Genomic DNA, 13,801 nt, shown 5'->3' on the forward strand with positions numbered 1-13,801 from the left:
GTTTCCCTGAGATTCCCTCATTCAGCATTAATGTGTGTGTGTGTCTGTGAGTGTGTGTGTGCGTGTGTGTTTGTCTGTGAGTGTGTGTGTGTCTGTGTGTGTGGGTGTGTGTGCGTATGTGTGTCTGTGAGTGTGTGTGGGTGTGTGTGTCTGTGAGTGGGTGTGTGTGTCTGTGTGTGTGCGTGCGTGTGTCTGTGAGTGTGTGTGGGTGCGTACGTGTGTGTGTGTGCGTGTGTGTGTAGGAGGGAAAGCGTCGCTCTTTCATGTGCAAGTCTCATCTCTCTCCTGCTCTGCTTCATGTAAACTCACAGAAAGGAGTGTAACTGATGTTATTGGGCTTTATCCTCAATGACCCCTGAGTTTGGAGCCCGAGGAGCGAAGGCATTCCTCCTGTCTCTCCCCGTCTCTCCAGTTCATTTGCACTTGTACATGTTTGCCATTCATGCGTTCGAGGCCCTCAGTGATGTTTGGAGGCTCAGGAAACGTCTCATTTTCAGGGTTTCTTGTCTCTTGCTCTGCCATTACGATCCTTGATGTGGTTTCACTAAAACAGAAACTAGATGTGCGTTTCCTAAAGGAAATGGGAGTTTTCGTCTTGAGTTTCACATATTCATATATTGTCATAACGTTTTGTGTTTTCTCTTCTGAAAATCAACTCATAATGACTTTGCGGTGTAACGGCGGTTACAGGAAAGATCAATCACTGTATGTAAAAGTAATTCGGTATGCAAATATTTAGAGATGCACTGATATAAAATTTCTCGGCCGATGCACGTTTTTCTTATGTAAAAAAAATCTCTCCCAAATAATGCTGCAAAATATCCAGAGAACCGTCTCATTTGCTACACTATTTGTACATATCGGCATGTTCTTCATCATGATGAATGAATGAGGAATCAAGAAGAAACACCAACCTCGTTGTTCTTCAATATCACGATGTTTCCTTCTGCAGGTTCTGGATCTCTGGCGTTCTGGTAGTTCTGCTAAAAACAAACGAAAGTTTCATTTCTAACAGACATGATGCTAGGCTAGGCTAGAACTAGGCTAATCACATGTTTAAAAACATAGTGACATTGATCATGTAACTTAAAGGGCACCTGTTATGCAAAATGCACTTTTACATGGTGTTTGACGGACTGCAGTTTTAGCGTAGACCCGCCCTGAGTGAGCTAAACACAGTCCGCCAGTGTTTTCGACGCCGGAGCCGCTGTAGACACGAATGCGTTTTGTTGTTGGATGTAAGAATGAACATGGCAGTCTTCATTTACTCTCGCTCTTACTCGAGGATGGATCTGTAACATCTGTCCGTGATCCAGCTCACAGTCTCCGGAGTGATAGGCCTAACGTTACTGATCACGACAGTAATGGAAGGGAGAGCACGCACTTTATTGCAGTCAGATTAGTTTATTACATCAGAGTAATTTTACGGATATAAAGTTTACCAGTTTATTAAGCACCCCCTGAAAAGGTGTAAGGGTCAAACAGGTCAATTGATCTCAAAGGGAATTATTAATTGATTTATAGGGAATTCTAAAGAATCACTAATTATGGCCGAGCCAATGACTCGTCCAGTGTTCATTTGAACAGGCCGTAACTATCAGCTCTGCAGCGGATATATATATTAAAGGGGGGGTAAAATGCCATTTTCACAAGATGTAGTGTGTCCCCAGAGTGTGTGTGTGAAGTTTTAGCACAAAATACCCCACAGATATTTTTATATAGCATGTTAAAGTTGTCACTTTTTGAGGGTGAGCAAAAACACAGTTTTGTGCCTGGCCCTTTAAATGCAAAAAGAGCTGCTGCAGGGGGCGGGGTTTCAAGAGCTCATGTGTGTTAGCTCGATTACCTCACACACACACACACACACTAAAATGACAGAAACTGTTCTGCCTTTAATGTTAAAACGGAGTCAGACAAAGATGGAGAGACTCAAGAAGAAGTGACAACATGTAGAAGCAACAGGACGTCTCTGAATGGTTAGTTAATGAATTTATGTTGCTGATGTGGAGTTAACTATCAATTAGCATATTCTGTTATGATAATCTATAAATCGCTCGAATAGGAACTGTTGTGAGACGCACACAGAGTGACTTTCTATTGCATGTGAAAAGATGGATGCTAAAGTTTGAGCTGACTCACAAATGTGCTCGACTACAGCAACTCTTCCTCTTCTCAACATGGACTGCGTGTCCCGGGGGCGGGGCTTATGTACATTTTAGGGTTGCTGATGTCACTAACCCGGGAGGAATGTCGTGTAGTTCCTACCAGCCGTTTGTTGTAGTCCTTTTCTTTAAAAGCAAATATCTTTGCTTTGAACTTTGAGCGTTGTAACTTTGCAGATGTTGTTATGATAAAACAGCAACATTACACACTAACTAAAGTTAGAAAAGTGAAATCGTACTTTACCACCCCTTTAACTCTTGAGAAGTACAATGACTGTTTTTGGATGTTAAACAGGACACATACACTTTGGCAGTAATATTTATGTTTTTAAACCCCGCCATACACAAGTGTAAACGCGATGCACTGCATCCTTAATTTTCTATTTTACTTTACGCCCTGCATATTTTATTTTTTACTTTCTTTTAAAGTAGTTGGAGCGAGAGACCTGCACCCACTGGACCCAACGCCACAGAGTGCGGCGCGGCGCAGGACTAGTTTTGATGCCCGAGTACGGGTTGCGGGCGGTAGTGCACTCGTGTGTGCGGAAGAATAAAACGATTCGAGGGACTCCCGCAAAATAGAAATTTCTATGAATAAAACATCTAAAAACTAATAGTTATTCATCCATTTCACAAAAGCAACAAGAACAACAAAAACTAAATAGAAACGATACAGAGTTTCTATTTATAACATGTTTGCAGCGTTGAACAAAGTTGCCAATCACAGACATATGTGTTGATTTCTTGAACGCAATGGCCAATCAGAAGCATTTAAGACAGAATCCCCTCACCGCTCAAAACACTTTTCTTCAGTGCTGAATTCTGCATGCTGGCAAATCCTCTGATTATAACAAAGTGTAGATTTTATGAAAGATTCATTGTGCAGTCAGCATCATTGATAATAACTGAGATTTGTGAGATCACGATGAACTGAGATGTCAGCTTTTTAGGAATTAAGGGAGCGCACTTTGCGTGTATTCAGTCATGTCAAACCATGCACGCAGTAGCCTGCTTGCTTATGTTAAATTAACGTTTGTGAATGTTAATGCTTTAATAACAAATAATTTATGGGGAGTATTTATGCTGATGTGTAGGTGGTGGCGACACGTAGGCTAACTTGAAAGTATTTCATGGAGGTAGGCTACAGAAAAAAATCGTTATACTTTTTTTGCGGGCAGGAGTGGGACAAAACATGAATGTTGCGGGCGGGAGCGGAGGATTAGATTAGGACTCTGACTAATATGGTGCACTAATAATTGTATTTTTTACATTTTATATTGATATAGCAACTTTGTGCATGTTATGGGTGCTGGGACAAAAAGGGATCCAAGAGCAGATTAGCAGATAACTCAATTTATAGTCCAAAAAGCAAAGAAACAAAACACAAATATAAACAAGCGAAGGGCAGGACAGAGGCGAAATCCAAGGGGCAGGCGGGGGTCAAAACCGGAGGCAGATCCACAGCCCTGGGGGTAGAGCCAAGTCAACAGTCCAAAACATGCGCAGAAGATCGAATCCGGGTGAGCAAGTCGAAACAGGATTGAGTACAGGGACTGGACAAATCAGAGGGAAAAAACAAGATTAAATAAACAGACAAGGAATGTAAGCTAGGCACAACTAGATCAAGACTGGTTTTAGGACAGTAGTGAGACAGACGATAACCGAGACACACTGATAGAGAAGCAAAGAAAGAGAGAAGCATTAGTAGTGGAGAAAATCAATGCAAAATGGGAGACAGGTGTGTGTAAGGAGAGAGCAATGATTAGAATGAGGTGCAGCTGTGATTGGAGAGTGAGAGAAACTGACAATTGACCGTTCGCAAAAGCCACGCCCCTTAGTTATTGTTACTGCGCCCGTCAAACAATTGAGAACCAGACACATAGCCATGGCTGGGTTGAGCTCCATACATTAATTATTTGATCATATTATTTTACAAAACTGTTTTGCGCATGATCTCTCGCGCGCACTATTTCAGTCACAACACTGCAATCAGAGGACGCGCTGAAACCATCAACTCTCGATGCTGTTCTCTTCATTCACTCGTAGCCGACTGAGAAGGACATATTTGTGTAAATAGTTGTGCAACTGTGTGAACTTTGTTTTGAAGTTTAATGTTTGAGTTCCAGAGGAATTTGTGACTGTGTACCTGTTCAACACACAAGTTTCGTAATTAGATCCGTGCTTTTTCTCTCTTTTTTCTCTTGTTTGCTGACTGATGAGGGGGCCGCAGTGCCGTAGTGAAACGGTGTTTGTACATGTAGCCTATTTTTTAATATAGTTGCAAGCCATCATAAAATACAGCATATGAAAAATAAAAATAAAAGGTGAGAAACGGACCTCGGGTCGGGCTTAAAATATAACCGTAATGTTCGGGTCGGGTCAGGTTAAATTATTTCGGGTACGGGCCGGGTTCGGGCTTAAGTTTTAAGCCATGCAGACCTCACTGCCACTGGCGCATCGTTTCACTATCTTGCTGAAATCGCAATGTTTGACGGAGGTCCTTCTCCTTAGTTACAGTTGCTGAGCTAGGATTGGACGAGAACCGTTCGAGGGCGGGGTTTTGCGAACGGTCAATTAAGACACAAAACAAACACAACCGAAAGGGAGATGATCAAACCAGAGTCCGGACAGTGCAATATTCTTTTTGGAATGTGGAAAACATCCCACTTCGTAATTTTTTATTTGATAATATTTAAGTTATTTATATTGTTTATATTTGTAATTTTTTATTTGGTAACATTTAAGTTATTTATATTGTTTATGGCACAGTTGACATTTTATGTTTTGGCCTTTCAGTTGAGTTCAAAATAAATTGAACACACCGAAATAAACACTCGATTTTTTATTAATTTGTCGTTTAGATTAGTCATTAGAAAATGAGTCGTTAGTCGCAGCACTACATTCCTGTTGGTTGAACACGAGTTAATGGATATCAATCAATCGAAAAAATGTCCTGTGCTCACCACACACCGGCTATAGGTGGAGAGAAGAGATTTGGCTATAGGGTGATGTGTGGCTAACTTAAACAGAAGACACTTTGTTGCTCAGCACATGAAAATAAACTACTTACCGTGATCTCAGACTGCGTTTAAGTGGTTCCTCCACTGTATGGATCTTCGTGTGTAGTTTCAGGTGACTTTTAAAAGAGAAACTTGTTCCGCACTGATCACACGTGTGCGGCTTCTCTCTGCTGTGGATCCTCTCATGTCTTTTCAGATGTTGTAACCGACTGAATCTCTTGTCACAGTGTGAACACATGTAAGGTTTTTCTCCAGTGTGGATCCTCTCATGTGCTTTCAGATGTTGTAACTGACTGAATCTCTTGTCACAGTGTGAACACATGTAAGGTTTTTCTCCAGTGTGGATCCTCTCGTGTGTTTTCAGATGTTGTAACCGACTGAATCTCTTGTCACAGTGTGAACACATGTAAGGTTTTTCTCCAGTGTGGATCATCTCGTGTTTTTTCAGATTTTGTGACTGACTGAATCTCTTGTCACAGTGTGAACACATGTAAGGTTTTTCTCCAGTGTGGATCATCTTGTGTTTTTTCAGATTTTGTGACTGACTGAATCTCTTGTCACAGTGTGGACACTTGTAAGGTTTTTCTCCCGTGTGAATTCTCTGATGCCGTTTTAAACTGTTTGCTGTAGTAAAAGTCTTCTCACACTCAAAGCACATGTACTCTCTTACACCAGTATGCATTTTCTGATGTCTATGTAAATATTTCCGCAGTGAAAAACTCTTACCACACACAGAACATGAATGTGGCTTCTCCTTTGTATGAACTGTCAGGTGTGTCTTCAGGTATGATGAACTAGGAAATGTTTTGCCGCATTGATCACATGAGAACGGCTTCTCTCCGGTGTGGATCCTCATGTGAAGATTAAGACTGTGTTTGTATGGGAAACTCTTCCCACATTGATCACATGAGAACGGCTTCTCTCCGGTGTGGATCCTCATGTGAAGATTAAGACTTTGTTTGGTTGTGAAACTGTTTCCACACTGAGTGCAGGTGAAAGATTTATTGGCTCTTCTTTTCTTTATAAATGTCTGCTTAGTCTTTGAGTGACTCAAAGGTTTTCCTCCAGGTGTGACATGTTCCTCCTCCACCTCACTCAGTTCTTCACTCTCCTCGCTCTTTTCCATCAAGTCTGACATGAAATAAAAAATTACAAAAAAAATAATTTTCAGTACATAAAAATGATTCAAAGAGAGAAATATAAAGTGAAAGGACATGAAAGTGAGCTCTGATGTAGTAGTAGAAAGTAGACAACTGTTATAAAATATTATGATAATTTGATGCCTTTTTATAAATTGATTATATGTCCTTGAAGGACATATTAAATAGACCTATTAAATATATTTGATCAATGACACAATTATCTAACATGATATTAACATTAAAATGTACAATACTGCCATATTTTGCCAATACTGCCAACTTTGAGATTGATATTTATTTTACTAAAAATGTTTTAATTATTAATGCCCGTTCGCACTAGACTTTTCCTTGTACTGACTTCCATTCATACGCATGTGAAAGTGGGACACCAGAAACACAAGCTCAAGTGAATAACCCTGTGAGAAATAACACAAACGTTTAGCATTCAAGTGGAGTGGATTGTTCATTTTTAATATTTGAATTTAATGAAGAGGTTTCAAGAACTCCTTAGTTGGGCCAGGATGAGAATAAAACCTGCTAAGTCCTGGAGTCTCTCCATACGCAAAGGAGCCAGAAATGATCACATCTTTTTCACAGTGAACAGTGAGAAGATCCTAGCAAAACAACCCATCCGGAGCCTTGGGAAACTGTATACAGCCGACTTGTCAGATAAGCATATGGCTAATACAGTAATGCTACAACTCACAGAAGGTCTGATGCGGATCGAAAAGAGCCATCTTACGGGTAAATTCAAGATCTGGTGCTACCAATTCACCTTATGTAGGCGGCTAATGTGGTCTCTCAAGATGTGTGAAATAACCACCTCCACTGTGCAGAAGATGGACACAAAAGCCAACAACTACATCAGGAAGTGGCTGGGCTTACCCCGGAGACTCTCCAGCATTGGTCTGTTTGGAAGGAATGCACTTCAATTGCCACTGAGGTCAATCCTGTTGGGCTACAGACAGGAGAAGGCGAGGCTTGTTCTAGAGCTGAGGGACTCGTCAGACCCATCTGTGCAGAACACCAAAGCCCCAGTCCGAACAGGTCGCAAGTGGAGGGCAGAACCAGCAGTTGATCAGGCTATCAGCAGGCTGAAACACCAAGAGATTGTTGGCTGGACACAGTCAGGGAGAACTGGCCTGGGGTGGGGGACTGCTCCGAAGATGTGGTCCAAAGCCACAAGGAAGGAGAGGAAAGAGTTAGTGATTTCCGAGGTGGCCAGGACAGAGGAGGAGAATTATCAGATCAAAGCCCTTAGCCAACGTCAGCAAGGACGCTGGACGACCTGGGAAGGAGTAATAAGCAGGACCGTAGGTTGGGCCGACATGTGGAAGATCCCCCAAGCCAGGCTGAGTTTCCTCATAAGGTCCACCTACGACACCCTCCCAAGCCCCAGCAACCTCTGTACGTGGTATGGCTCAGAGGAGAGCTGTCAACTTTGCAATGCCCCAAATCCGAGCCTGCAGCACATCTTGTCAAGCTGCAAAACAGCACTGACCCAGGGTCGGTACAGGTGGCGCCACGACCGAGTCCTGCGGAAGCTGGCAGAGATCCTGGAGGTACGCAGGGCAGAATCAGCCAGGGAGCGCCTACCACCAACATCAAGGCCGATCCAGTTTGTCAGAGAGGGAGGAGGGGCCCCCTAACATCACGCAGCCACAGAGATCAGCCCTGGCAGGCAGTTGTGAGTGGAACCTGAAAGTGGACCTCGATCGGCAGCTCAGGTTTCCAACAGAGATCACCACAACCAACCTTCAACCAGACATCATTTTCTGGTCTGCCACAGCCCGGGCGGTAATTTTGGCAGAGCTCACTCTCCCGTGGGAGGGAGGAATGGAGGCAGCCTTTGAGAGGAAAAAAGATTGGTACCTCGACCTCACAGCCGAATGAGAGGCTGGGTGGTCAGCCGTCAGCAACCCGGTGGAAGTCGGCTGTAGGGGGTTCGTTGGAGCTTCCACCCAGCGCTTCCTGAAGAGCATGGGAGTCACTGGCCCCAAACTCAGAAAGGCTCTGAAAGATCTGGCCGAGGAGGCCGAGCAGGGAAGCTTTTGGCTTTGGTTAAGAAGGAAGGACCAGGCGTGGGGAAAGCAGGGGTCCTAGGGTCAGCTGCAGGGAGACGTCCCTGCCGTTGCTCCACCACCGTGAGATGTTCCGGGAATAATGGAGTGAAATATCAATGACGGGTGGCTCCCGGCTGATGACCCTGCAGCTACCCGCAATGGCACCGTCGGAGGTGCGGCAAAAAAAGCTGCTGCAGAGTCAGTGGTGGGTAGTAACGAAGTACATTTACTTGTACTTTTAAGAGTAGATTTAAATGTAGGGTACTTTTACTTTAACTCGAGTACATTGTACTTTTACTCCGTTACGTTGAGCAGCGTTCCTCTCGTTACTTTATTACTCGTTACATTCTTGAATCTCTCGGTTCAAATCCTTCCTTCCCGCTCTGCCAGAAAGCCCACTGTCATTTGCTGACGGAAAGCATGAAATTACCATAATAAGCCGTATATTGCCGAAAAGCAATACATAAATGCAATACATGTAGTTAAATGCATAGTTTATTCCAAGCACGCTGTATCTTTTTTGCGGCATTTTACCCAAAGTTGAACATTCTTCAACTCTCGGCGACCTGTAAAAAAACGTTCAGCGCTTCAAGGTGTAAAAAAACACACTCTGCAAACAATTGGAAAAATACGCCAGCTGCGTAAAAAAACGCTATGGTGGACACAGGGCCTTAGACACAGTTAACCAGTTTAAACATGCTTGCAGAAATATACATTTGATTACATGTTTTGGAGAACAGACGGAAGATCTATCAATGTGCATTTGATCGTTGTTTGTGTTCCGAAGTTCAGTGGCAGTCATGAGCACTAGCACATGTGAAGAGTTTTAACTCTTTCTTCTCTGGGCCCTATCTTACCCCTGGCGCAATGCATTTTGCTAGTTTCAGCCTGACGCAGTTATCATTTTCACGTCCTGTGCCACGTTGTTTAAATAGCAAATGCATTTGCGCCCATCTGTGCGCCATGGCTGCTGGTCTGAAAACGAGGTATGTTCAGGCCTATAGTTGGCGCGTTGCTATTTTGAGGCAAGTGAAATACACCGCAAATTTTTTTTTATTTATTTAAAGAGAGCGTTAGTAATGTGCGCCTATAGGAGGGTCCACAACGTGTGCTTATTACACACATAGGGATGCGCGGCAGCACACAAACATGCCAAATATTAAAAATAAAAGGATTTAAATGTAAAATATTATTATTGTGTAAATAAAGATATGGAGGAATCCGGCTTGTCCCGTAGATGGTCTGCTCGCGCGCTTTAACCTCGCGCACGAGCAGATCCGTTGCACTCTGGAGACGCGTTCGGTCTTTCCACTATCAATTTCCGCCATGTAAATAGCGAATCCGCCGTGGCGTGAGCGCAACTGGCATTTAAAGGGAATGGGAGATGAGACTCCGATTGGTTAATTGCACGTTACGCCCAAACCACACCTATGAGTAATGTAGCTACATCAGACCAACACATTTTAGATTTGCGTTGGGCGCAAGAGTAATTTATCCTGCCGGAAGACCTTTGGATTTCTGTCTATCACTGATTTAGCAGGTTGTATGTGCTTGCCTATTGTCCTGTAGCCCATCCCAGCCTTGTGCAGGTCTACAATTTTATCCCTAATGTTCTTACACAGCTCTCTGGTCTTGGCCATTGTGGAGAGGTTGGAGTCTGTTTGATTGAGTGTGTGGACAGGTGTCTTTTAAGCAGAGTGTAGAGTGGCCGTGGCTTTAACTAGTTTTAAATCAATATTTAAATTAGGTAAGATTTCGCCTTATTCGCGCGTCCAGTTCGCTCGAAAGAGGCGAATTGAACCTCTGGCGCAAGTGAATTTATTTGGTGCTTTTTGTGCATTCATGCGTTTGAAGCGAATTTGCGTCGGACGCCGAGTTGAAAAATATGAACTTTGGCGTCTGTTCACGCCGCGTTAACCAATCAAGAGCCTGCTTGCTGCTGTCACGTGGTTAAGTGACCAGTGTCCTGGAGGGGGATCCTCGCTCCGATGTGGGACAACTAGTCATCAAACTGGGCGCGGGACAGGCGGAAGTACCGCTGAAAGCGGCCGTTATCCAGGCGCAGCTCCTGGAGCAAGTGGTGCAACTCGCCAAACTGGGTACGCCTCCGGAGTAGAGATGCACTGATTGATCGGCTGGTGACCGGAATTGGACGATTTTCACGCGATCGGCCATGACCGGCGATCGGCCCGTCAGTCTGACATATGCCTATTTTATGCTGGTCAAATGCACATGGGCGGTGCATGATAACATCGCGCAACATCAGCATCACACGTGCACACGGAACGCACATGTAGGAAACCTCGTGATTTTCGGCTGTTTCACACCGCAAGCGTGAGCAGCGCGTATTTTTTTTCGCCGTGCATGTTAATCAATGAGTGCGTTCACACCGCGAGCAGGAGCAGCGCGTGAAGCGGGGGTTTCAGCGCCGAGTCTATTTTACGCTCGCGCTCAATTGAAGTGAAAACACACTTTTGATGGACAAAATAAATATGATTTCACACAAAAAGTGCCCAAAATGCACAGAATTTGCATGTCTAGTGTGTTTTAACAAGAACTGGAGTAGGCTATGTCTAAATATTTATAGAAATTGTACCCATTTAAACTTGTTTTTATTATTCAGTTTGGGTAAAAGTATATAGTGTTTTATAAAAAAATATCTAGAAAATAAATATATTTGTGTGTGCTGTAAAGTGGTTAGATTTTGTTTTATCGGAATCGGCTAAAATCGGTATCGGCAGGTCAAACTCAAGTAAAAATCGTAAATCGGCCTATAAAATTGTAATCGGTGCATCTCTACTCCGAAGGGTCTGGTGGACCCAAGTACGGCGACGATGACCCCTACGCCGCTGTTCTGCTCTCCAGAGCAAATACGAGCGGTGACTCTCTCGATGAATGCTTGATCAACATCAGCCATCTTGCAAACAGACAACCGCCGCCTAGCACTTGCCCCTCCCACAAGAAGCGGATTTCACCTCAAACACGCGTCTATTTCGCTTCAAACGCTCGTCCAATTCACTTTGGACGTGCGAGTGGATTCAAAATGTTCAAGCGTCCAACTAGACGCGATAGAAGCGAATTTGACGCTCAATTCGCGTTTGGTGTGAACGCAACATTAAAATTTTGACATCATCTGGGCACTTTCTGCAGCGTGATGGGAGGACAAGAAAATAATCTCAATCCATTGACTCAGTTTTTACACAAACTGTAGCATTGACTGCATTCATCAACTCTGTTACCAAAGTTACTGTAAGAAGAATCTCTATAACTATGAATAACTTGTATGATATTTGACAAATACAACTTTATCAGTAACTTGGTGTTTACTGATTATTCCTAAAAAAAATAATTGGTAATGTTGTTTCAAATTGGGAACCAGATATAAAATAAATGTAAAATAAAACAGGTAAAATAGGATTTAGCTTGATCTGATGTTGACAATCAATATAAAAATTTCTCAAACCTCCCTTTACTGACCATTTGTTGAAGAAAAACCTAGAACGTTTTTAACATTAATGTTCTTCCGCATCATGAATGAATGAAGAATAAACACCAACCTCTTTGTTCTTCAGGATCTTCCGTGTGTTTCATTCTTCAGGGTTCTGGATCACTGTCCTCTTTAATACACTCAGTCTTGGCAGATTTCAGCTCTGAAGACAAGATCATTAAAATAATTAAATTTGATATGCGCAGAAACTGAAAATGATCATAAAATTTGTAAAAATAAAGAGCACCACAAGCACTATTGTTCCAAGAGTAAAACACTATTCATATATTAGTAGTATTGATTTAATGTCTAACGTGGCACATCATAAGCTCAATGTAAAGCAATAATTTTCTTTCTTTTTTGTTTTTTAAAGAAATTAATACTTTTATTCAGCAAGGATGTGCTAAATTGATACATAAAAAAGTGACAGTAAAGACTTATAAAATAATTTGTTTTCTAATTGAATGTTGTTCTATTTAACTTTTTATTCATCAATGAATCCTGAAAAAAGTCACTGTTTCCAACATTGATAATAAATCAGCATATTAGAATGATTTCTGAAGAATCATGTGATGCAAAGCAAAATCTAGCTTTGCATCACAGAAACAAATGACTTTTTAAATAGTATATTAAATAGATTTTTCTGTATTTTTGATCAAATAAATGCAGGTTTGATGCGCATACAAATACGAAAGAAACATTAAAATAGTAGTGTCCACATTTTTGACCAGTACGTTAGTGTAATACTATTGCTGCATTATTATCTATGCTGGCATTATGTCGGTGTATTATACATGACAAACAGGGTTCAGTGAATTATGTAATATTTTAAAATAGGCTATGTGATATGTTGATTTTTAATTGAATCGACAAACTACCTTTTATTAATGAAAAAAAAAAGTTTACGTCGAGGCGAGCCATTTAGGCCTAACGTTACCATGTTTGGCTCGAGAGCATCGTTTCGCGAGCAGACTGTGGAATGTATACCTGAACGTATAACACACACACACACAGAGAGAGAGAGAGAGAGAGAGAGAGAGAGAGAGAGAGAGAGAGAGACACACACACACACGCACTACTCCGGAGTTTTCGACCCTCGAAAACGGAGACTGACCCTTCAGTCAAATCCGAAGGCACTCAAGACAGTGACGCAACCCATAGCAACGCGTTATGGCATAACGTTACCTCAGACTGACAGAAACGTAAAAATAAACGTGAATTTTGGCTACGTTAGTTTTGTACACACTGTCATGTTAATTACATTCAAATACATTTTGTTTAATTAAAGGGCAGCACCCAAAGCCCCCCCCCCCCCCTCTTGTTGTCAGGAAGACGCCAGAAAAGACGCACAAGTATCGCTGTGATCGATGAAAACAATACAGTAATGAGCCTGTCGCTTAATCAAACTGTATAAAGTGTGTTTGATGTGTGTGTAATTAAGAGAAATACCGTGAACTGCTCTCCTCACCTCAGAAGACTCGACGCTGAAACTCAATGAAGAGACGGCGCGAGCGGCCGGTGACGTCATCGGCCTCCAACGGTAGATGATCGAAGACGCGCGAAAATACTGTTCATAACGACAAAACATCTAGATTTTTTTTACATATTTTTTGTGTGATTATGTTTATGTCTAGATTCTAGAATCACACAAAAAATATGTTTAAAAAAAAAACTTGTCTTTATTCCAGCTCCTCTTTTTCTGTTGGTTGTGTAAAAGCTGTGTTGAGATCGAGATGGAGATCATTTCAGTTTATTTACTGTACTGTGTGTTGTTTAAAGTTCATAGTAATTGTTCTGACTTCATGAAGCCTCATGGTGTGAATGAAACATCAAACTGACTAGAAACTCTTTGAAATGGCGACACGCGATTCGAAGAGCACCAGATTCAGTAATGTTAATTTTATACCTAGAATTGCACATTAAACAT

The 13,801-nt window shown here is 42.2% G+C and overlaps 1 protein-coding gene across 9 annotated transcripts; it reads right to left on the minus strand.

The window, feature by feature from the left end:
- Nucleotides 1-211: 211 nt before the first annotated feature.
- Nucleotides 212-13,406, minus strand: LOC306994019 (uncharacterized protein). Of its 9 annotated transcripts, none has more exons than XR_013796602.1 (5): nt 13,343-13,406; nt 11,945-12,037; nt 1,098-1,349; nt 915-980; nt 212-544 (listed from the first exon to the last, which is right to left on the minus strand). XR_013796602.1 is itself a non-coding variant. In XM_079604293.1 (4 exons), exons 2-4 carry the CDS (start codon nt 11,976-11,978, stop codon nt 3,646-3,648), a joined length of 1,185 nt encoding a protein of 394 aa, XP_079460419.1. In that variant the 5' UTR covers nt 11,979-12,037; nt 13,343-13,406; the 3' UTR covers nt 2,864-3,645. The 9 variants fall into 9 exon arrangements, 2 of the variants coding, with proteins under 2 accessions (XP_079460419.1, XP_079460420.1); XR_013796603.1 differs by having other exon boundaries at nt 212-571; XR_013796604.1 differs by having other exon boundaries at nt 915-983.
- Between the last annotated feature and the right edge of the window lie 395 nt (nt 13,407-13,801).

The sequence above is a fragment of the Phoxinus phoxinus genome (assembly GCF_949152265.1).
Source record: "Phoxinus phoxinus genome assembly, chromosome: 25".
Classification (NCBI taxonomy): Eukaryota; Metazoa; Chordata; class Actinopteri; order Cypriniformes; family Leuciscidae; genus Phoxinus; species Phoxinus phoxinus.